This window comes from Giraffa tippelskirchi, chromosome 13, assembly GCF_054371585.1.
Source record: "Giraffa tippelskirchi isolate mGirTip1 chromosome 13, T2T-mGirTip1v1.2.pri, whole genome shotgun sequence".
Taxonomy (NCBI): domain Eukaryota; kingdom Metazoa; phylum Chordata; class Mammalia; order Artiodactyla; family Giraffidae; genus Giraffa; species Giraffa tippelskirchi.
In genome coordinates, this window is record NC_137287.1 from 16,159,710 (window position 1) to 16,181,968 (window position 22,259).

The window sequence follows — 22,259 nt, forward strand, 5'->3', positions numbered from 1 at the left end:
ATTTCTTTTCTTGGGGATGGTCTTGATCACTGCCTCCTATACAATGTTATGAACTTCTGCCCATAGTTCTTCAGACACTCTATCAGATCTAATCCTTTGAATCTATTTGTCACTTCCACTGTATAATCGTAAGGGATTTGATTTAGGTCATACCTGAATGGTCTAGTGGTTTTCTCTACTTTCTTCAATTTAAGTCTGAATTTGTCAATAAAGAGTTCATGATCTGAGCCACAGTCAGCTCCCAGTCTTGTCGAATAACCATTGACAGGAGAATGTTGGATCCCCCCTTTCCCCATGATCTGCTAAATCCCACTTTTCTTTCAAGGGAACATTGTACCCCCAGTGGTTAACAGTACCAGACAAGCAGCAAATGCTGAATGAATGAAACCCATCTTTTAAAAATGTAAGACAGTTACATAAGGATTTGTGGACTAATGAAAGAATACTAGCTAATAATTATTTTATGCTTATGTTGTACAAGGCACTATCCTGAATGCTTCACATATACTGTCACTTAATTCTCAAAACACCCTATGTGTTCAGTTGTGTCAGACTCTTTGCGACCCTATGGACTATAACCCACCAGGCTCCTCTGTCCATAGAATTTTCCAGGTAAGGATACTGGAGTGCGTTACCATTTACTCTTAGGGCTTCCCAGGTGGCGCTAGTGGTAAAGAACTTTCCTGCCAGTGCAGGAGACATAAAAGACTCGTGTTCGAATATTGGGTTGGGAAGATCCCCTGGAGGAGGGCATGGCAACCCACTCCAGTATTCTTGCCTGGAGAACCCCTAGGACATAGGAGCCTGATGAGCTACAGTCCATAGGGTCACAAATAGTCTGACGTAACTGAAGCGACTTAGCACGTGCATGAACTCCTGGGAACACTCTAGGAAGTAGGTTCTATTATGGTCCTTAGTTGGGGCGATTGAACCACAGAGAGGTTAGGAAATCTGCCTAGATTCACACACTAGTAAGTGACGGAGCTGGGATTAGAATAACAAAGTCCAATCTGAAGTTTGCTCTAAGCCTGGCTCTAAAACCTTGCAGCATTGAGGTAATGGATATCTTAATTAGCTTGACTGTAATCCCCTCAATCCTCTCACAATGTAGATCAAAATATCAAGTTGTGTCCCTTAAAGACAGAATTATTTATTTGATGATTATATCGCGATAAAGCTTAAAAGAAGTTTAAAAAAAAAAAAAAAAACTTTGCAGGTCATCAGCATCACGTCGGCGCTTTAAAGAGTAAACTCCTGACCCTGTGCTTCTAATTTCATAGGTGATGGGTGTGATGGGGAAACCATGGCAACAGTGACAGACTTTATTTTCTTGGGCTCCAAAATTACTGCAGATGGTGATTGCAGCTATGAAATTAAAAGACACTCGCCCCTTGGAAGAAAAGCTATGACAAACCTAGACAGCATATTAAAAAGCAGAGACATTACTTTGCTGACAAATGTCCATCTAGTCAAAGCTATGGTTTTTCTAGTAGTCATGTATGGATGTGAGAATTTGATCATAAAGAAAGCTGAATGCTGAAGAACTGATGCTTTTGAACTGTGGTGTTGGAGAAGACTCTTGAGAGTCCTTTGGATTGCAAGGAGATCCACCCAGTCCATCCTAAAGGAAATCAGTCCTGAATATTCATTGGAAGGACTGATGCTGAAGCTGAAGCTCCAGTACTTTGGCCACCTGATGCGAAGAGCTGACTCACTGGAAAAGACCCTGATTCTGGGAAAGATTGAAGGCAGGAGGAGAAGGGGACGACAGAGGATGAGATAGTTGGATGGCATCCCTGACTCGATAGACCTGAGTTTGAGAAGCTCCTGGAGTTGGTGATGGACAGGGAAGCCTAGCATGCCGCAGTCCCTGGGGTCGCAAAGAGTCGGACACTACTGAGCGACTGTACTGAAGCGCTGTAGGATTTGGGAATCTCTAGAACGCGGGTTTGGAGAAGGAAATGGCAACCCACTCCAGTGTTCTTGCCTGGAGAATCCCAGGGACGGCGGAGCCTGGTGGGCTGCCGTCTATGGGGTCGCACAGAGTCGGACACGACTGAAGCGACGCAGCAGCAGCAGCAGCAGCAGCAGCAGAACGCGGGTTTGGTCAAAATTACTTCAGGGCCTGCGTGGCGCGAGGGCCACTGGGAGTTGTAGTCACACAGTACAGTTCGTCGGCGACTCCCGGAAGTGACGCAAAGTCCCGCTTTCTCGCCGCGTTTTCGCTGCTTTGGTTAGGAAGTGTGACTTGGGACCTCAGCTGGTACGTACTTTGTGGGCCTCGTGCTTCGGAAAGGGGGAGCCGGGTGAGCATATGTGCGGGGACGGTAAGGGTGGGGATCTGGAGATGGCGGCCCCGTCCCCTTACCGGAGCCCGTGACTTTGGGTCTCTTCCACAGATCCGGCCGCAGCCGCTCAGCGCCGTCGCCATGTCGCGGTTTTTTACCACGGGTTCGGACAGCGAGTCTGAGTCGTCCCTGTCCGGGGAGGAGCTCGTCACCAAACCTGTCGGGGGTAACTACGGCAAACAGTGAGTGAGGGCCTAGGCCATGGGGACCACTCGGGGTTGGGGAGGGCGGGGGTTGCGGAGTTCAGCAGGCTATGGAAGGCCACGTATACGCGAGAGGAAAGGGGAATGGGAGTGGGGGTGGTGAGAGCGGGTTCTAAATATGTTGAGAGTTTAAGGGACTGAAGCAGTGTTTGGGGAGAAGATCGTAACGCTTAGGGTGCTGTGAATTGTGGGAATCCTCCCACCAGGCAAAGGATAGAGTCACCAGAAGAGATTTCCCACTGGCTAAATCTGTTGCATCAGTGAGAAACCTCAAATACTTTCTTGATGTTTGGGAGTTCCTTGATGTGACTCTGAGGTTTTTAAACATCTATTAGTATTTTCCTGTTTTGTTGTTGTTTAGTCGCTAAGTCCTGTCGGGACTCTTTTTACCACCCCTGGACTGTAGCCCACTGGGCTCCTCTTGTCCATGGGATTCTCCAGGCAAGAATACTGGAGTGGGTTGCTGTTTCCTTCTCCAGGGATCCTCCCACCTCAGGGATGGAACCCGCATCTCCTGCGTTAGCAGGCGGATTCTTTACCTCTGAGCCACCCGAGAATCCCCCTCCTGTTGTTTACCTCCTTTTAAATACTATTCTCCCATCTTTGCAAATTAAAATTCTGTTCTCCCTTCAAAACATTGAAATGTTGTTCCTCAAACTTCCATCAAACATGCCACCTTCGTTATTTTTGTCGTATACCTGTGCTTAAGAATATATATACATTACCGTTTCAGAGTCTTGTTTCAGCATAAAATTCATTTTTAAACATGAAGAGAAAGAATCTACATATATCCATATGAACATAGTTTAATATCTGTGTCGCAAGTGGAAAATCACATTACTTGTTATAAAATAGGAAATAATTGGAAAAGTTAATAAGGTGGAAAGAAAAGAGATATTGTTACCAGCTGAATTCTGTCTGTGGTCTGGTTTTTAATTATTAAAGAAAAATAACTAGAAATGGAGGTGTCAAAGCCATTAAGGCTCTTTCCTTGTCCTCTCACACTATGGGAAACATTGCTTTCCAGGACCTAGTTCAGGTACCACCTTTTCTATTCATTCTAGGTAAGGTACCTTTTCTCTTGACTTTTAGTAATTCTTAGTGACCCGTGTCTTCACCTAATATTTTTTGACACAGTAAATAAGCACTTTCGTTTGTTTATGTTTGAGGATGGAGACGGTCATCTCATCCTTGTATGAGTTACAACATTTGACAAACACCCTCACTTGAAGTGAGCTAAAAAGATTGAGTTCTATATGATGAGGCCATGAAGAGGAAGAGTGAAACAGAATGGGTGTGGTAGGAATGGGCCTAAGTTATTCAGTTCCACCTGCCCTGTTGGAGGAGGAAAAGAGAGATCATTTGGAAAGAGTGGAGTTAGGAACAGAAGTTAATAGTCTCTGTTCATTTCAAATAGGCCATTGTTGCTGAGTGAGGATGAAGAAGATACCAAGAGAGTTGTCCGAAGTGCCAAGGATAAAAGGTGAGGCTGTGGGGAGGCTGGGTGATGGGGAGTCTCTGGGGCAGTGTTGGGTTTTCTGGTTGGTGATGGTGGGCATGTCCAATGTGATATTGGGCTCTCAAACCAGGTTTGAGGAACTGACCAACCTTATCCGGACCATCCGTAATGCCATGAAGATTCGGGATGTCACCAAGTGCCTGGAAGAGTTTGAGCTCTTGGGAAAAGCATATGGGAAGGCCAAGAGCATTGTGGACAAGGAAGGTGTCCCCCGGTTCTACATCCGGATCCTAGCTGACCTGGAGGACTATCTTAATGAGGTGTGATTCCTGTGGTTGCTGGGGGATCCAGAAGGGGACTGTGGACCTGGAACTCTCTCCTAACCCATATCCAGAGATCATGTCTCCTCTTGAGTTGTTTGCCAGATACTCAGTGTTTCCCAGAACATAAGAAATAGGGGGGATGAAGCAAGAAGAGGGACTTTTTTAGGCTGAGGATTTTAATCATACTTATTCTTGTATTACATTTTTATTTGTGGTTTTGTACTTTTTGTAGCAATACATACATAAAGGGTCGTTAAGCGACATAAGTTAATATGTGCAGTTGTTAAGTAGTACAGATGTATGTAGATAGCAAGACTCAACAGTGTGAAGCCTGAAGTTGAGAGAAGACTGCTTAATCTCAGATCTACATTCTCTCTTTCTTCACTGTTCTTTCCTTCAGCTATGGGAAGATAAAGAAGGAAAGAAGAAGATGAACAAGAATAATGCCAAGGCCCTGAGCACTCTGCGCCAGAAGATCCGAAAATACAACCGAGATTTTGAGTCTCATATTACAAATTACAAGCAGGTGAGGGTGCTAGAGGGAGACTTTTTAAACTGTGGGGACAGTGACCCCCATGACTGAAACAAAGCATTTGCACGTCTGACCTGTGTGATTGGGGAAGGAATCATGATGACAGCTCTGTGGGGTGGAGTGGGTGGGATGGAGTAGTGACTGGCAGGCATCCTTAATTTTCTCATTTCCCTCTGTCAAGAACCCTGAACAGTCTGCAGATGAAGATGCTGAGAAGAACGAGGAGGATTCAGAAGGTGAGTGAGAAAACCCTTGGTTGCAACTGGTTAGGAGGTCAAAAGGGCTTTCCCGGTGGCTCAGCAGTAAAGAATCTTCCTGCAGTGCAGGAGATGCGGGTTCAATCCCTGGGTCGAGAAGATGTGCTGGAGAAGGAAATGGCAACCGACTCGAGTCTTCTTGCCTGGGAAATCCCATGGACAGAGGAGCCTGCCTGGCTGCAGTCCCTGGGGTCGGCAAAAGTCTAATGTGATTGAGCACAAAGCACGAGGAGATCTAAAATTTGGGATTTCCTTGGCTTGTTTTCTTGGTTGCCATTCACCTCTTCACCATTCTGTTTTTTTCCTCTCTCCCCTTCCCTACCAGGCTCTTCAGATGAAGATGAGGATGATGACGGAGTCACTGCTGCAGCTTTTCTAAAGAAGAAATCAGAAGCCCCTTCTGGGGAGAGTCGAAAGTTCCTCAAAAAGGAGGTTAGAGCCAGGGTTACACTAAGGGGTGGTTTCCTTGCTGTGGACCGCGCTTGGGTCTCTAGGGAGAAGAGGAGACTCACAGGGGCCTAGAGTTAGGAGAGGAGGGGGATAAGCTGAGTATGATCTCAGGACAGGTCTCCTCTTCCATTAGAGCATAGAGTGACTTGGAATCAGGAGAACTAGATTCTGGTCCCAGCTCTGCCTCTGGGGAGCTATGTGTCCCTGGAGCAAGTCACCACTTCTCTCTGGGTCTTGGTGGTCCAGTCCAGCTCTTAATGTCCTGATTCGACCACTCATTCTGCTCCTAAGAATCTTTAGAACACGGGTCAGCGGGGAGAGCAGAGACACCACCAGTCAGTCTTCCCACTGTCTTTCTTCTGGTCTTTTTTTCTTTTAAGGATGAAGATGAGGACTCAGAAGATTCAGAAGATTCAGAAGCTTGGGATACAAGTTCCACATCTTCTGATTCAGACTCAGAAGAGGAAGAAGGGAAACAGACTGTGCTGGCCTCAAGGTTCCTTAAAAAGTAAGAAAAGTAGTGGTACTTCAGGCTACAGGGGAAAGGGCAGGAAGCCTTTAAAGTCATCTTGAAAGTTATTACTCCTTCTCTGGAGTCCCGTTTATTTATTTTCCATTTCAGTTTTAATTTTTATTTATTTTTACAGTAAAGCATGTTTTATTGAAGTATAGTTGCTATATAGTATATAAGTTAAAGGTGTACAATACAATGATTCATAATTTTTTTAAAAATCTATTTATTTTTGGCTGCACTGGGTCTTCGTTGCTGCTCGTGTGCTTTCTCTAGTTCTGGCGAGCAGGGTCTACTCTCTAGTTGCAGTGTGTGGGCTTCTGATTGCGATGGCTTCTAGTGTTGCAGAGCATGGGCTCTAGGCACATGCTGGCTCATTAGCTGTGATGCACAGGCTCAGTTGCCCTGCAGCTTGTGGAATCTTCCTGGACCAGGGATTGAACCCATGTCCCCTGCATTGGCAGGTGGATTCTTAACCACTGGACCACGAGGGAAGTCCAGTGATCCATAATTTTTAAAAGTTATACTCCATTTATAGAGTATAAAATATTTGCTCTGTTCCTGGTGTTATACACTATGTCCTTGTAGCTTATTTTTTACTTGGGCAGCAGAGGATGAGATGGTTAGATAGCATCACCAACTCAGTGGAATTTCAACAAACTCCAGGAGATAGTGGAGGACAGGGGAGCCTGGCATGCTACAGTCCTTGGGGTTGCAAAGAGTCGGACATGGTGACTGAGCCACAAAAACAAAGTAGTTTGTACCTCTTATTCCCCTGCCCCTTTATTGCCTCTCCCCCTGTGAAGTCCTTTTAGGTTGTAGAGGCTAACAGAGGGATCTCAAAGTCAAGTATATTAGTTGGCTGAGGTTATGAAGCTACTGTGTCCTGCAGATGAATTTGAAGGCTCCAGTCTCCAGATATTTAACCACAGCAATACTCACTGCCTGTGGACTGAGTGTTTTATCTTTCTTTGATGCTGATCGTTGTTTACTTGCTAAGTCATGTCCAACTCTTTTGCAACCCTATGGACTGTAGCCTGCCAGGCTTCTCTGTCCATGGGAATTCTCTAGGCAAGAATATTAGAGTGGGTTGCCATTTTCTTCTCCAGGGATCGAACTTGTGTCTCCTGCTTGGCAGGCGATTCTTTACCTCTGAGCTACCAGGGAAGCCCCTGAATGACTGTATAATATTGGATAAACTATTTAACATTTCTAGTCTTCAATTTTCTTATTTGTAAAAGGGAGTGGTACTTGACCCTGTCTTAAGGATGCTTGTAAGAATACAGCAGAGTGATACACCCACGCAGCCCAGGACTGGGGTTGGTGAGTCCTCAGTGATAGTTGCTTCTCTTGTCCCTCTTCCTGAGCACTTAGTATAGAGCATGTAGACTGCAGCAAGCCTTCCTGATTTTTACTAGTACCATCATGGAATGGGGGAGGGGTCTGATTTGAATTCTGGTCTTAGCCCATTCTACTTTAGTTGCTGTCAACTCGGGTGAGTCACTTAACTTTCTTCGATCTTTCTCCTTCCTTCTTTGAATTCAAGTGATAGCTATCCCTGCATAGTCTATAGGAGTCAAGTATAAAGCTCAGTGATAACTGGCAGGAATACTGATGCTCTAAGGGTTGCTTTTCTGCTTTCAAAAGTTGGAGTTATGCTGCTTCAGGTATTAGTTCTGTGACATTACAAGGGTCTAGACAGAGCCATTTTACTGAGAAACATTTTTCATTGTGTGCTCTAGGGAGCAACTGTGGTCAGGTTCAGGAAGTGTGGTATATCTCTGTGTTTTTTTAATTACCAACACTTCTGACACCAATGTGTGTCAGTTTTTTTCTCATACCAGTTAGTTCTCCAACTCTCTGGACACCAGATGGGTTTTCAGTACTCAATTCAATTCTAGCACTAACTCCCCAAAGTTAGCGTAGACCCCACAAGACTGCCACCATTTTAGATGCCAGTTGTTAAGTTCCAAGTTTGACTCCTATACTTCTGGCCAACCAGTTCTAAATTCAGAGAGTTCTCACAGCCCCTTCCTCAGGTTCAATAATTTGCAAGGTCCACCCACAGGAACTCAGGAAAGCTCTTTACTTAACTGTTGTTTTTGTTTGTTCAGTTGCTAAGTCATGTCTGACTCTTTGCAGCCCCATGGACTGCAGCTGTCCAGTCTTCCCTGTCCTGTACTATCTCTAGAGTTTGCTCAAGTTCACGTCCACTGAGTCAGTGATGCTATCCAACCTTCTCATCCTCTGCTGCCCTCTTCTCCTTTTGCCTTCAATCCTTCCCAGCATCAAGGTCTTTACTTACTGTTAACCAGCTTGTTATAAAGGATACAACTCAGAAACTGCCAAATGGAAGTGCTTCATAGGACAGGATATGGGAGAAGGGGCATGGAGCTTTGATGTCCTCTCTGAGGGCACCATCCTCCTAGCACCTCCGTCGTTCACCAGCCAGGAGCTCCTCCATCCAGACTGTCATGTAGAGGTTTTTATAGAGGCATCATTATGTGCCCATGATCGCTTAAATGGTTGATCGCTTTAATTGATCATGGGCTTCATTTCCAGTCCCTCTCCTGTTCTCCATTGGTCAGAAGGTGGGGCTGTAAGTTCCAACCCTCTGATCATGCCTGGGTCTTTCTGGCAACCAGCCCCCATCCTGAAACCTTTCTCGAAGCCTGCCAGATCCTCATTAGAGCGAAAGATGATCCTACTGCTTGGGAAATTCCAAGGGATTTAGGAGCTCTGAGCCAGGAATTGAGGACAAAGACCAAATAAATATTTCTTATTACACCACAGTATTATATTGCCGCCTTGGAGGATTTGCAACCATGCATCAGTTAAGCAAATTCAATCCACTTAACTTTATTAACCATCTCTTAAGTTTGCTTTATTGTGAAACTCATCTTTTAAGCCTGTTGATATCCTATAGAACTGTCACCCTTATTATTGGTTCATAGCTTTTGTATCTCCTTTATGGATTTGTCTTTCAGTTATTGGGTATTGATGTCTCCACTGTTGTGGCCAATGTGTGTCAATGTACACTTCACCTGTGTGCTGCACAAAGGCACACAGGAGTCAAGTTGGACTGCGGAGACAAGTTGGACTCTAAAGTTAAACTTATCACAAGAAAAAAAAGCTACAAACCAGTATCTTTCATGAAATTTAGATTTTAAAATCCTCAACGAAAACCTCAAAGAGAGGTTTAACTTTCAGAATTATTTTTCAGAATAATTATTTTTAAGATTGTGAAGTGAGAGTTGCTCAGTCGTGTCTAATTCTTTGCAACCCCAAGGACTATACAGTCCATGGAGTTTTCCAGGCCAGAATACTGGAGTGGGTAGCCTTTCCCTTCTCCAGCGAGTCTTCCTGACCCAGGAGTCGAACCAGGGTCTCCTGCTTTGCAGGCGATTCTTTACTGACTGAGCTATAGGAATGCACCACCCCCTTTTTTTAAGATTAATCCTGTCTTTATTAATTTTTCACTTTAGAGATTACCCTTGATAGATTTTTTTTTTTTAAACCTATGAAAGTTTACTTTGTATACCTAACCTCACCCAGAGGAGGGGCCCCCCACCACCACCAAAAGAAATTTAGATTTATTTAAAATTTCATTGTCAGTGGTTGGGTTAACTGCGGGATCCTCAAAGGCCTTATTGACATTAAGAGCTTTTGGTTTTGTAGTGTTAAAGGATAATTCAGATACACTGTTTTATTTGTATAACAAGATAGACCAATTTTTAAGATTGATTTACAAGCCAGGACAGAAGAGAATTTGTATAAGAAAGAGGAACAAAGAGAGAAGGGAAGAACCACAGGCAGCGGTGGGAATATTGAATTTTGTTTGCACATTTGTGTGTGTGTAAACTCATTAGCTATCTAAGCCAACCAAGGTTAATTGCAGTTCTTAATGGGTTATCTAGAAACATGACAGGCTGTCCCCTATAATGTCTGCCAGCATCCTTTTTGAACATCTCCATATTAAGCCAGTCTATGCCCTTTCCCTCAAGAATTTCTCGCTTTCATCTTTTGGTCAAAACAAGCACATAAAGAAACAGGTTTAATCTCAAGAGCTTCAGTCTCTTGATGTGGGGTAATAAGGTTGTCTAGCAACATTAAAGCACCTGGATATTAGTGGGTTTGGGCAGAAAATGAGGACAGTCACATATATAATAAACATTTAGGATCTTTAGTCTGTTTAATTTTCTAGTCAGGCTAAGTCTGTCTAGGAGAATGTCATTAAGAATCAGTTGAGTGAACTTTTAATCAAGTGGCTGTTTTCTTAATTAATTGTTTTTCCAAAATATTTATCCAGGTACAGTAAGTTCATTTACTGCACATCTTTATTCACCTTGACTGACCAGTATTTGAAATCAGTTTTGTTTTGGATTAATTCTTTTTCTTTTTTAAAAATTTTTAGCCGAGACACATAGCTTGGGGGATCTTAGTTCCCCAATCAGGGATTGAACCCATGCACTTGACAGTGTAAGCTCAGAGTCCTGACCTCTGGATTGTCAGGGAATTCCCTGTTTAGGGTTAGTTCTTACTTAAGGAATTTGTTAGTTTGGGGCTAAAATTTTGAATTATTTGTTATTTTGAATCATACTGGAAGTAAATTAGAAATCGTGTATTTGTGTTTCTGAATTTGTAGTTGGGGTAGAAATTCTTAAGTACAAACTGAGGAAATCTAGTATGTGTATGTCTAAGGGGTGCTAGATAAGAGTTGTGGTAAAGAGGGTGTGGAATGGTCCTTTTCAGTGTAGTTTTGTTGTTGTTCATTCGCTAAGTCGTGTCCTACTCTTTGCGACCCCATAGACTGCAGCACATCAGGCTCCCTGTTCTACATTATCTCCCAGCATTTGTTCAAATTCATGTCCGTTGAGTTGGTGTTGCTGTCGAACCATCTCAATTTCTTAGGTGTGTATTTAGGTAGAGATATATCTGGTAGTGTCCTAGAAAAGTAGCTAGTATGTGTTGAATATATACCTGAGAGCAGAAATGTTAGTTTTGTGATAATTTCTAACAAGATTTGAATATATCAAGATATAATCTGTCATAGGGGAGAGATCAAGTCAAATTTTAGGTCTTTCAGTTAGCATTTCATAGGGTGAGAGTTCATTATTTTTTTGATGTGTGAATCACAGTATCTTGAGGGTTTAGAGTAAAACTTTAGGCCAAGGAAGATTAAGTTCTTTTGAAATATAGACAGCATTGATTTTTTTAAATAGCGTTAGGTCCTGGGCTTCCCAGGTGGCCCATTGTGGTAAAGAACCAGACATGGGTTTGATCGTTGGATCTGGAAGATCGCCTGGAGGAGGGCATGGCCACCCTTCCCGGTATTCTTGCCTGGAGAATGCCGTGGACAGAGGAGCCTCGTGGGCTATGGTCCATAGAGTTACAAAGAGTTGGACACGACAAGCAACAGCACTTTCGCATACATACAGGTCCTTTGATCTCAGAGCTTTGGGTATGATGATGCAGACCAAACAGTTGGAGCTTAATGAACATGCTTTGCATATTTGCAAAGGATTTTACCTATGAAATGAATTTTTATCACTAGAGAGTATTACAATAGTACAGAAGGAAAACCAGTAAGCTTTTATTCAGAGTTAAGGCACAGGGAGTTCCTGGTGGTCACGTAGTTGGGATTTAGCATTCTCACTGCCATGGCCCAGATTCAGTCCCTGGTTGGGGAACTGTGATACCACAGTGTGGCATGGTGGAAAAAAACAAAAAACTTATGGCATAAATCTTTTGGCCAAGGGAAAGTTTTAATCCAACTGGAAAATTTATAAACTATTACTAAAATGTAGTCAAACCTTTTAAGCATTTAAAATGAAATTTATTTGTAAATGTTTATAAATGTATAAAGTTTGAAATAATTTGTCCTTGTCATTTGGCTTAATGTAAGTATTAAAGTCTGGAGACAGTTTCGGGCATCAAGTGGGTTAAACCCACTTCGAGGTAGCCAGTGTTCTTTTTCTCTTTGGGCTGGGGGTACATTTTGTTGTATTGAGCAGTTTTGTTTTTTAAATTCAGAATTTTTATTAATCATTTGTCATAAGAGAGGAAAGAAAGGTGGAGGAAAAGCAGCCAGTCTGAGAACAGCAAAAAAATGTTTGTACTTTTTTTTCCCTAAGCACTGATTTTAAACTGATTAGTTGGTTGCTGATAAAAAGACTCATCTGGACAGAGCAACTAGTACCAAAGAACAACTGTGTTGCTTATGGATTCTTTGAAAAACCTCCGAGCTCAGTTGTGAAGCAGCATGACAGGCTGTTTCTGTCAGTAGTGGCCTAATTAGCATCTCTATATTCTTAAACCAGGCCAAACCTTTCCCTTCATAAGAGTTTCTTGGTGTGATATGGTAACGGACCTTGGTTAGTAGCCTGGCAGATGCAACTACTTTGTAGTCCTTGCTCTGGTGATGGTTATAGTCAACCATAGGTCATTCTTGTAGAGTGCAACTTGGACCCGGGTTTAGGTGGAGAAAAAGAAGTTCTTGGGAGGGAAATGCCTCAGAGGTGGAGAGGGGGCTGATCTTTCTTCTTCTCCTGTGTCTCTTGGCAGGGCCCCCACCACAGAGGAGGACAAGAAGGCGGCTGAGAAAAAACGGGAGGACAAAGCCAAGAAGAAGCACGACAGGAAGTCCAGGCGCCCGGATGAGGAGGAGGAAGACAATGAGGGCGGCGAGTGGGAGAGAGTCCGAGGTGGAGTGCCCCTCGTTAAGGTGAGGATTTGAGAACTAAAATGAATGGGGAACCAGTCTGAAAGAGCATGCGGGTGCCGTCCAGGTCGGATTTGGGAGAAAAGTTAAGGCAGCCTGCACATGATAATGTGTGTGTTATCTAGGAAAAGCCAAAAATGTTTGCCAAGGGAACTGAGATCACCCACGCTGTTGTCATCAAGAAACTGAATGAGATCCTACAGGCACGAGGCAAGAAAGGAACTGATCGGTAAGATTCGTGGGCCTGGGCTTTGTGATTACAGAGTGAAAGCTCATTTTCTCTTGAGATAACGGGGGTGGAGGTTGGTGGGGAAATAGAGCTGTTTGGGGAAGATCTGTGTGTGGCTACAGTAGAAGGAATGAAGTAGTTGGAATACTCCCGGTCCGTTGTCTGCTAGTTGCATTCCCTTTGACTTTAAATCAGTCACTTAACCTTTGGGGGCTGTTTCCCCATTTGTAAAATGGGAGTAATACTCACCTTCTTTAGTTGTTCCTTGACTAAAGAGGATGGTAGATTGTTTGCATTATTCCTGTTTCTGTTTGGGATTTATGAAGGAGAAGCAAGTGTATAGGTGATGAGGCTGGGGGTGGGTGTTGGAAATAAGGTTGCCTTGCTTGTCTGAAGAGGACAAGAGGAAGCTTTTTAATGTGTCTCCTCCTCTTCACCCAATTCTCTCCCCCTACAGTGCAGCCCAGATTGAGCTGCTGCAGCTGCTGGTTCAGATTGCCTCTGAAAACAACCTAGGAGAGGGCGTCATCGTCAAGATCAAGTTCAACATCATCGCCTCTCTCTATGACTACAACCCCAACCTGGCCACGTACATGAAGGTTAGAGCAATACCGAGCATCCCAGGGTGGAGCTGGTGGGTCATGGGAAGGGGCCTCGTGTCTCAGGACTCGGGCTGAGGAAGCAGGCTGGGTGGTTGAGGGCCCCTGGATTCCTGGGGAAAGGCGCTTGGGAGGCATCTGCTCGTTCCACCTGCACACCTGGACTGCCTTCTCTTGGCAGCCTGAGATGTGGCAGAAGTGCCTGGACTGCATCAATGAGCTGATGGACATCCTGTTTGCAAACCCCAACATCTTTGTTGGAGAGAACATTCTGGAAGAGAGTGAGAACCTGCATAACACAGACCAGGTAAAGAGGGGATTCGGCAGCTAACTGGAGATGTGTGTGTTGTCTGCTTTGGGAAGGCCCGTTAGAGACAGAAGGGTTGAAGGCTGGGACTGGAATCTAGACTAATTTATTTCCTCCTTTGCCTTCTCTTCAGCCTCTGCGTGTCCGTGGCTGCATCTTAACTCTGGTGGAACGAATGGATGAAGAATTTACCAAAATAATGCAGAACACTGATCCTCACTCCCAAGGTGAGCTTGAGCAGGCGTGGGCATCAGTGGGAAGAAAAGTACAGGGGTTAAAACGGAGGATTGTACTTAGAGTGTTTGGGAAGCCAGCCCTTCCTTATCCCAGCATTCACACCGCAGGGCCTCTTTAAGATACTGGACCCCACTCCCACAGCTTGTGATTCAGTAGGTCTGGGTGAGGCCTCAGATTTTGCATTGCTAACATGTTCCTAAGTGGTGATGCTGTCTGCCACTTTGAGAACCATTGGGGTATGATCTCTGTCCACTTGTTTGGCTTGGATGCGTTAGGCTGTAGGATGGAGAAATACAGGACATTTACACGGTTAAATGTGAGTGTCCACCTATGCCCGCCAAGTAAACAGTGTAACTATGAATGAGAAAGCCTGCGGCGTTCATGCTCATGAAGCTTACATTTTGATGCTAAAGAAAGGCAGTTCTACAAAAAAAACTGAACAAGGGACTTCCCTGGTGGTTCAGTGTCTTAAGACTCCGCACTCTCAGTGTAGGCGTTCTGGGTTTAAATGGTCAGGGAACTAGATTCCACATGCCGCAACTAAGACCCAGAACAGCCCAATAAATAAATTTTTAAAATGAACCAGTCGGTTGTAGATACCGTAAAAATTCAGATCAGGACCTGTAACAGAGGATGACACAGGTGGTGGCCGGCTTGAAATAATGCTTGACGAAAGCATCTGTAGGTAGGGCCCATTTGAGGAGCGAGCTGAATGAGGAGGATGGGGAGTTATCGGGAGGAGTTAGCAGAAGAGAGTGCCTGACAGAAGGCTTGGAAAGTGAGCTTAACATGTCCCAGGAGAGGATGATGTTTTGATCTCACAATGGGTGCACTTTTCTGATGGGTACAGAAAACACAGCTTGTTTTCTGTACCCATGTCATCATTGGATTGATGGGGGATGTGTGGTTGGGGAGGCCTGGGTGCCTGGCTAAGCGGAGGGTGGGTGCTTTCCCTGCCAGAGTACGTGGAGCACCTGAAGGACGAGGCCCAGGTGTGCGCCATCATTGAGCGTGTGCAGCGCTACCTGGAGGAGAAGGGTACCACTGAGGAGATCTGCCGCATCTACCTGAGGCGCATTCTCCACACCTACTACAAGTTTGATTACAAGGCCCATCAGCGGCAGCTTACCCCTCCTGAGGGATCCTCAAAGGTGAGTGCTCGGCCGCAGTGTCAGAGGGCAGAGGGTGTGTCCATTGGTTCTGCACGTCTGTTGGGACTTGATGGCAGATCTCCTGTTCCCTGGGGACTGTCAGGTGGAGCAGAGATGGTAACCCCGAGGGACTAGGATGAGGCAGGATGGAGTCTCGTCTTTGGTTGCCGAAGCCAGAGCCATTTAGAACCATTATCGTTGCCATATCTCCTCCTCCAACAATATCTCCCCACCCCCACCCCTCCAGTCTGAGCAAGATCAGGCTGAAAATGAGGGTGAGGACTCAGCTGTGCTGATGGAGAGACTGTGCAAGTACATCTATGCCAAGGACCGCACAGACCGAATCCGCACGTGCGCCATCCTCTGCCATATCTACCATCACGCTCTGCACTCCCGCTGGTACCAGGCCCGGGACCTCATGCTCATGAGCCACCTGCAGGACAACATTCAGCATGCAGACCCACCAGTCCAGGTAAGATGGCAAGGAGGCGCTCTGGCCTTGGGAAGACCAGGCTGGGTGCCTATCCTGTCTGTTCAGGCAGAGTGGCTCAGTTGGATTAGCCTCTTGTCTGGCTGATGCAGATTCAGGGAGACACTTGGTTCTTCCCAGGTGCCAGCATTCTTTGGTTCTCCTGCACGGGGCTTCCCAGGTGGCACAGTGGTAAAGAATCCACATGCCAAAGCAGGAGACAGGGGTTTGATCCCTTGGTTGGGAAGATCCCATCAAGAAGGAAATGGCAACCCACTCAAGTATTTTTGCTTGGAGAATCCAGTGGACAAAGGAGCCTGGAGGTCTGCAGTCCATGGGGTTGCAAAGAGTCGGAAACGACTTAGCAGCTGAACAGCTTTGTCAATATTTAGTGTTGTTGGTCTTTTCAGCTTTGGCCGTAATAGATGTCTAATGGCATCTCGTATCAGTTTGTATTTCACTGATAACTGTTGAAATTGACTACTTTTTAAGGTTTATTGGCCTTTTATATTTCTTTCATAAAATGTCTTGTCAACTCCTCCACCCCATTTTTTAAAAGATTGTTCATCTTATTGAGTTGTAGGAAATCTTTATATATCCTGGAGATCGGTCCTTTGTCAGATAAATGTTTTTCAGATACTTTTTCCAGTGTATGGTTTTCCTGTTCACTTTTTTAACCATGTGTTTTGAATGTATGTAGTCAAAATATCTGTTTTTTCTCTTATGGTTATTATTTTGGGAATTCTGTCTAAAGAAACCTTTGCTTACTTGCAATGCATAAAGATATTCTTTTTTTTGTTTTTGGAAGTTCTTATGGTTTTAGCTTTCACATTTAGATTGCAAATGGTATGAAGTCAGGGTCAGACTGTATTCTTTCCCCATTGTATTGCTTTGGTGCCTTTGGAAAACCATATGAAAAACTACATGACCTTTTAAGTGTATTTTGGGGCTCTTTATTCTATTCCATTTCTTCATCTTTTTGTCTTTCCTTATGCCAGTCCCATACTGTCTTGATTGCTGTCCTTTTAGAGTAAGTCTTTGAAGTCAAGCCATATGACTCCTCTGACTTTGTTCTTTTTTTTAAAGAATGCTTTGAATGTTCTGTGACATTGCATTTCCACATAAGTTTCAGAATCAGCTTGTCAATTTGCAAAAATGCCTGCTGAGATTGTATTGAACCTGTAAATCAATTTTGGGAGAATGGACACCTTAACAAGTTTGAACCTTTCAATATGACAAGTTATCTCTTCATTTAATTTCTACAACTTGTCTGCAGTGTCTTATGGTTTTCACTGCAGAGATACACATCCTTTAAAAAATTATTCCTGAGAATTTTTATGAATTTTGATGCTTTTATAAATGTAATTTTTAATTTAGTTAAATTTTTTATTTTGGCTGTGTGGCTTGTGGGATCTCAGTTCCCCAACCAAGGATTAAACCTGGGCCATGGCAGTGCAAGCACCTAACCACTGGACCACCAGGAAACTCCTCTTAATTTCATTTTTTCATTGTTAACTACAGGTATTTAAAAATATAGTTAATTTTTTTACGTTTGGCCTTGGATCCTGCCATTTTGCTAAATTCACTTTTAGCCTAGCCCTCTATATTCAAGGATTCAACCAACTGCAGATTGAAGACATTGTGGGGGGAAATCCAGAAAGTTCCAAAAAACCAGAATTTGCCTTAACTGGTAATATTTACAAAGCACTTATTGTATTAGTTGTTATAAGTAATCTAGAGATGATTTAAATTATTTGGGAGGATGTACCATGTATATGGATTTCCCAGGTGGCTCAGTAGTAAAGAATCCGCTTGCCAGTGCAGGAGACAGGGGTTCGATCCCTCTGTCGGGAAGATCCCCCGGAGGAGGAAATGACAACCCACTCCAGTATTCCCTGGTGGCTCAGACGGTAAAGCGTCTGCCTACAATGCAGGAGACCTGAGTTCGATTCCTGGGTTGGGAAGATTTCCTGGAGAAGGAAATGGCAACCGACTCCAGTACTCTTGCCTGGAAAATCCCATGGACAGAGGAGCCTGGTAGGCTACAGTCCATGGGGTTGTAAAGAGTCAGACATGACTGAGCAACTTCACCAGTGTTCTTGCCTGAAAAAAATCCCATGGACAGAGGAGCCTGGCAGGCTGTAGTCCATACAGTTGCAAAGAATCAGACAACTGAGGTCTTAACACACTGTAAATATACAAATACTCTTGTCATTTCATGTAAGAGACTTGAGCATCTGCAGATTTTGGTGTCTGTGGGGGATCCAGGAACCATCCGCCACGGACACCGAGGGGCAACAATATTTGGTCTAGTATTTTATAGATTACTTAAGATTTTTTACTGAATCATGTTATCTGCACATGGGAACAGTTTTATTACTGTACCAGTCTTTCTGACTCTTTGTTTTTAATGTCTCTTTTACCATATTATAATGATTCAAATCTGTAATACTTAGTGCTGAATAGAAGTGAGAGCAGCCATCTTGCCTTGTTCCCAGTCTTAGCAAGGAAGCAGTGAACATCTCACCATTTAAAATAATGTTAGCTGTAGTATTTTTGTAGATAGACTTTCTCAGATTGATGAAGTTCTCTTCTGGTCCTAGTTGGCTGGGAATTTTTGTCCTTAATAGGTGTTGAATTTTATTAAAATCTTTTCCTCTATCTATTGAAATAATGCACAGTTATTTTGCCATTATTCTGTTTATATGGTGAGTAACCATGATTTTAGATTTTTAAACCAGCCTTTCTTTCCTGAGATATATCCTACTTGGTCTTGCTGTGTTATCTCTTTTATATATTGCCTGGATTCTGCTTGCTAGTGTTTTTTAAGGCTGTTTGTGTTTAAGTTCATGACTGATATTGATGTTCATATTTTTGTTGGTCTTTCCCCCCTACCAAAATCTATACTTACATTGCCTATATATCTTAATTATTGACAAGTCCATCTTTTCAACTGCTTAGGCCAGAAACCTTGGGAGTCATCCTTGATTCTTATTTTTCTCTCATATTCCACATCTTATTCCCCAGGCATTTGTGTTGAAAATCCATATCTGATCACTTACTGTGACTTCCACTCCTGCCCTCTGGTCTAAGCCACTGTTAGCTTCCTCATCTCTCTTTCTACTTCTGCTCTTACATCTCCTCAGGCTGTTCTTAATAAGCAACCAGGGTAATCCTGTTAATAAAGTCAAATTATATCACTTTATTTGCTCAAAACTTTCCTGTAGTTTATCATCTTAAAATCTTTAACATGGCTTACAAGGTCCTGTACTTGCCCAGTTTCTGATCACATCTTTTACCAGCTCTAGCCATATGGAACTTGTTCCTTGAATATATCTGGGACAGTTCTTCCAAAGGGCCTTTGCACTTACTTTTCCTTTTTCTAAAATATTCTTCTTCCCTCAGATATTTGCATGACTTGCTCTTTTTCTATTAGGTCTTTATTTTTAAACATCACCTTCAAAATGAGGCCGTCCCTAGTTATCCTACATAAAATTGCAAGTTGCCACCACTGCTACCACCACACAAACTCCCTTCTTAACTCCTCTGCTTTATTTTTCTCTTTAGCATGAATCACCACCTGTGTGTTATGGCTATTTTGTCCTCCACACCCCTATTTCTAGAGTGTAAGCTCCATGGAAGGGGAGGACTTGGTCTATTTTGCTGTCTGTCCTAGCGCACAGCATAGTCCGTGATGTCTTTTGTATGTGTGACGATTGCCTTGTGGCTGTCACCTCTGAGTGCATCGCCCTTCACTCCTAGATCCTGTACAACCGCACCATGGTGCAGCTGGGCATCTGTGCCTTCCGCCAAGGCCTGACCAAGGATGCGCACAACGCCCTATTGGACATCCAGTCAAGCGGCCGGGCCAAGGAGCTTCTGGGCCAGGGTCTGCTGCTGCGTAGTCTGCAGGAGCGCAACCAGGAGCAGGAGAAGGTGGAGCGGCGCCGGCAAGTGCCCTTCCACCTGCACATAAATCTAGAACTGCTGGAATGTGTTTACCTGGTGTCAGCCATGCTCCTGGAGATCCCCTACATGGCCGCCCACGAGAGTGATGCCCGCCGACGCATGATCAGCAAGCAGTTCCATCACCAGCTGCGGGTGGGCGAGCGGCAGCCCTTGCTGGGTGAGTGGGGGGCTCTAGTGCAGCAGACTCTGCTCGTTTGTTCCTTCACTACTTTTGATCAGAGAATTAAGAGACGCTAAAGGGAGTAACTTTCCCGCAGGATGGTTTAAACTTTCTGTAACCTGATTCCAACAATATTTTTAAATTAGTGTAAACTTACATAGTATTGCCTGGCACTAGATGTTTTATAAATAATAATTAATTTTTTTCATTAGTAATAACCCTATGATGTAGATACTATTATGACCCCCTTTTTCTTGATTAAGGAACTGAGGCACAAAAGTTAAGTGACTTAACCAGGGTAAACACAGCTGATATGTGTCTCTCTGACGTTTTCCTTTTTCATGCATGTTTTTCAGCTAATTAACTAGACCCAGGGCATTAAGAGTCTAGCATTGGCTCCTTTGATTACTTTGAAAGATCCAGTCACTCAGTCCAGAGGTTTATTCGATTTCACTGGGAAAAGAATTTGAATTGTGTCCTTCCTGTGAGGCTGGTGCATGGAAGGACTTGGTGAATGAGCCAGGCTTACTGCCCACAGCCACGTCCCCTTACACATTTGCTCTCTGCCAATTATGTGTGTGGTCATATTAAGTCCATGTGCATTTGGGGCAAATTCTGTTTGAGCTCTGTAGTGGTGCTTTGTTTTTTTTCTAATTGGAAAATTTCCGGTGAAAATCTGTGTGTCCAGCACCTCTTAGGGCTTCTTGGTTCATTCCCCGCCTCTCTCTACTACTGCCTGCAGTGAAACCAAAAGTAGAAAACAACTGAGATGTTAGACTCTTTTAGGTCAGTGAATCTTGTAAGAGTCTGATGAAATCTATGGACCGTTTCCTAGGAAAAGGTACATAAGGGTGCACACAGCGATTTGGCAACATTTTCAGGGAACTGACCAATCCCCTGAGGCATGTCATGGACTGATTTAGTCTAAATAAATTTATTCTGATACTAAGTGACTTGTATAGTCACGTGGCTACTTAACCGAGAACAGGGAGAGTCTCAGTCTGGCTGTTGGCTCTCCTGGTCTGGGTTCCTCCTTAAAACAGTGCTTGTGGGTGCAGGAGCCCTTGTCCCAAGTTTCCCTAGTTCCTGCCTCATTCCCAACCTTTCAGGCCCCCCTGAGTCCATGAGGGAACATGTGGTTGCTGCCTCCAAGGCCATGAAGATGGGCGATTGGAAGACCTGCCACAGTTTTATCATCAATGAGAAGATGAATGGCAAAGTGTGGGACCTTTTCCCAGAGGCCGACAAAGTCAGAACCATGCTGGTTAGGTGAGCTGAGAGTGAGATCCTAGTGGGGGGCAAAGAAAAGACTGGTTGGTCTTCTCTCTGACAGTCTCCCCTTTGTCTTCCTTCTCCCCACAGGAAGATCCAGGAGGAGTCACTGCGGACCTACCTGTTCACCTATAGCAGTGTCTACGACTCCATCAGGTAGGATGGGCCCTGGGGAGGCACGGGAGCCCCAGGTTGTGGTCACGGGTTCTCATTGCTCCCTGCTCTGGGCCTTCTTTCTCCCCAGCATGGAGACGCTGTCTGACATGTTTGAGCTGGACCTGCCCACGGTACACTCCATCATCAGCAAGATGATCATTAACGAGGAATTGATGGTGAGGGCCAGGGGTGGCACCAGGGCAGGTGGTGTCATGGAGAGTTCGGCATGGAGGCGACTGATCTGACCCTTGCTCTGCCTCCCTCCTGTCAGGCCTCCCTGGACCAGCCGACACAGACCGTGGTGATGCACCGCACAGAGCCTACCGCCCAGCAGAACCTGGCCCTGCAGCTGGCCGAGAAGCTGGGCAGCCTGGTGGAGAACAACGAGCGGGTGTTTGACCACAAGCAGGGTACCTATGGTGGCTACTTCCGAGGTGAGTGAGTGCTCCCACCCCCTGTTCGCTCTCAGGATCTTGGCCCCCTTCCTGCCCCTTCATTGGCACTCACCACCTCCCCTCCCCATCTCTCTCCTGCAGACCAGAAAGACGGCTACCGGAAAAATGAGGGCTACATGCGCCGAGGTGGCTACCGCCAGCAGCAGTCTCAGACGGCCTACTGATGACTTGACTTTTATCCCCAGTGCCCTAGACCATTCACCCTTTAGGTCCAACCACACTGCATTAAAGGTCTGTCATTCAAGGTCTGTTTAGAGTTATTGCAGTTCCTGCTTGTCCACATGTTGCCAGAGGTGTGTTGGACGCATTTATTTGCTAATTATGTTTCTGAGTTTCTATCACGTGACAGGCACAGGGCTCAGGATTCAGGGTAGACTTGGGCATATTCCTGACTTCATGAGCTTGCTGCTCTTTGACATTTGGCAAAAAATCGTAAAAACATGACAAGTTA

The 22,259-nt window shown here is 44.5% G+C and overlaps 1 protein-coding gene across 2 annotated transcripts; it reads left to right on the top strand.

Annotated features, from left to right (window-relative positions):
* The first annotated feature begins 2,205 nt into the window (after positions 1-2,205).
* On the top strand, positions 2,206-22,056 carry LOC145531267 (eukaryotic translation initiation factor 3 subunit C). Of its 2 annotated transcripts, none has more exons than XM_081553233.1 (21): positions 2,206-2,306; positions 2,400-2,530; positions 3,969-4,034; positions 4,141-4,330; positions 4,734-4,859; positions 5,047-5,101; positions 5,448-5,554; positions 5,953-6,080; positions 12,648-12,807; positions 12,930-13,033; positions 13,491-13,632; positions 13,814-13,939; positions 14,073-14,166; positions 15,137-15,327; positions 15,575-15,799; positions 19,559-19,922; positions 21,035-21,194; positions 21,288-21,353; positions 21,442-21,529; positions 21,625-21,787; positions 21,890-22,056. In XM_081553233.1, exons 2-21 carry the CDS (start codon positions 2,430-2,432, stop codon positions 21,970-21,972), a joined length of 2,739 nt encoding a protein of 912 aa, XP_081409359.1. In that variant the 5' UTR covers positions 2,206-2,306; positions 2,400-2,429; the 3' UTR covers positions 21,973-22,056. The 2 variants fall into 2 exon arrangements, with proteins under 2 accessions (XP_081409359.1, XP_081409358.1); XM_081553232.1 differs by having other exon boundaries at positions 2,206-2,263.
* The last annotated feature ends 203 nt before the right edge of the window (positions 22,057-22,259 follow it).

Excerpts from the sequence above, each read along its gene's own strand:
- LOC145531267 (XM_081553233.1), top strand. The coding sequence starts at position 2,430 with ATGTCGCGGTTTTTTACCACGGGTTCGGACAGCGAGTCTGAGTCGTCC. Across the intron at positions 5,555-5,952 it reads GAAAGTTCCTCAAAAAGGAG|GATGAAGATGAGGACTCAGA; the intron begins GTTAGAGCCAGG and ends TTTTCTTTTAAG. Across the intron at positions 12,808-12,929 it reads GTGGAGTGCCCCTCGTTAAG|GAAAAGCCAAAAATGTTTGC; the intron begins GTGAGGATTTGA and ends TGTGTTATCTAG.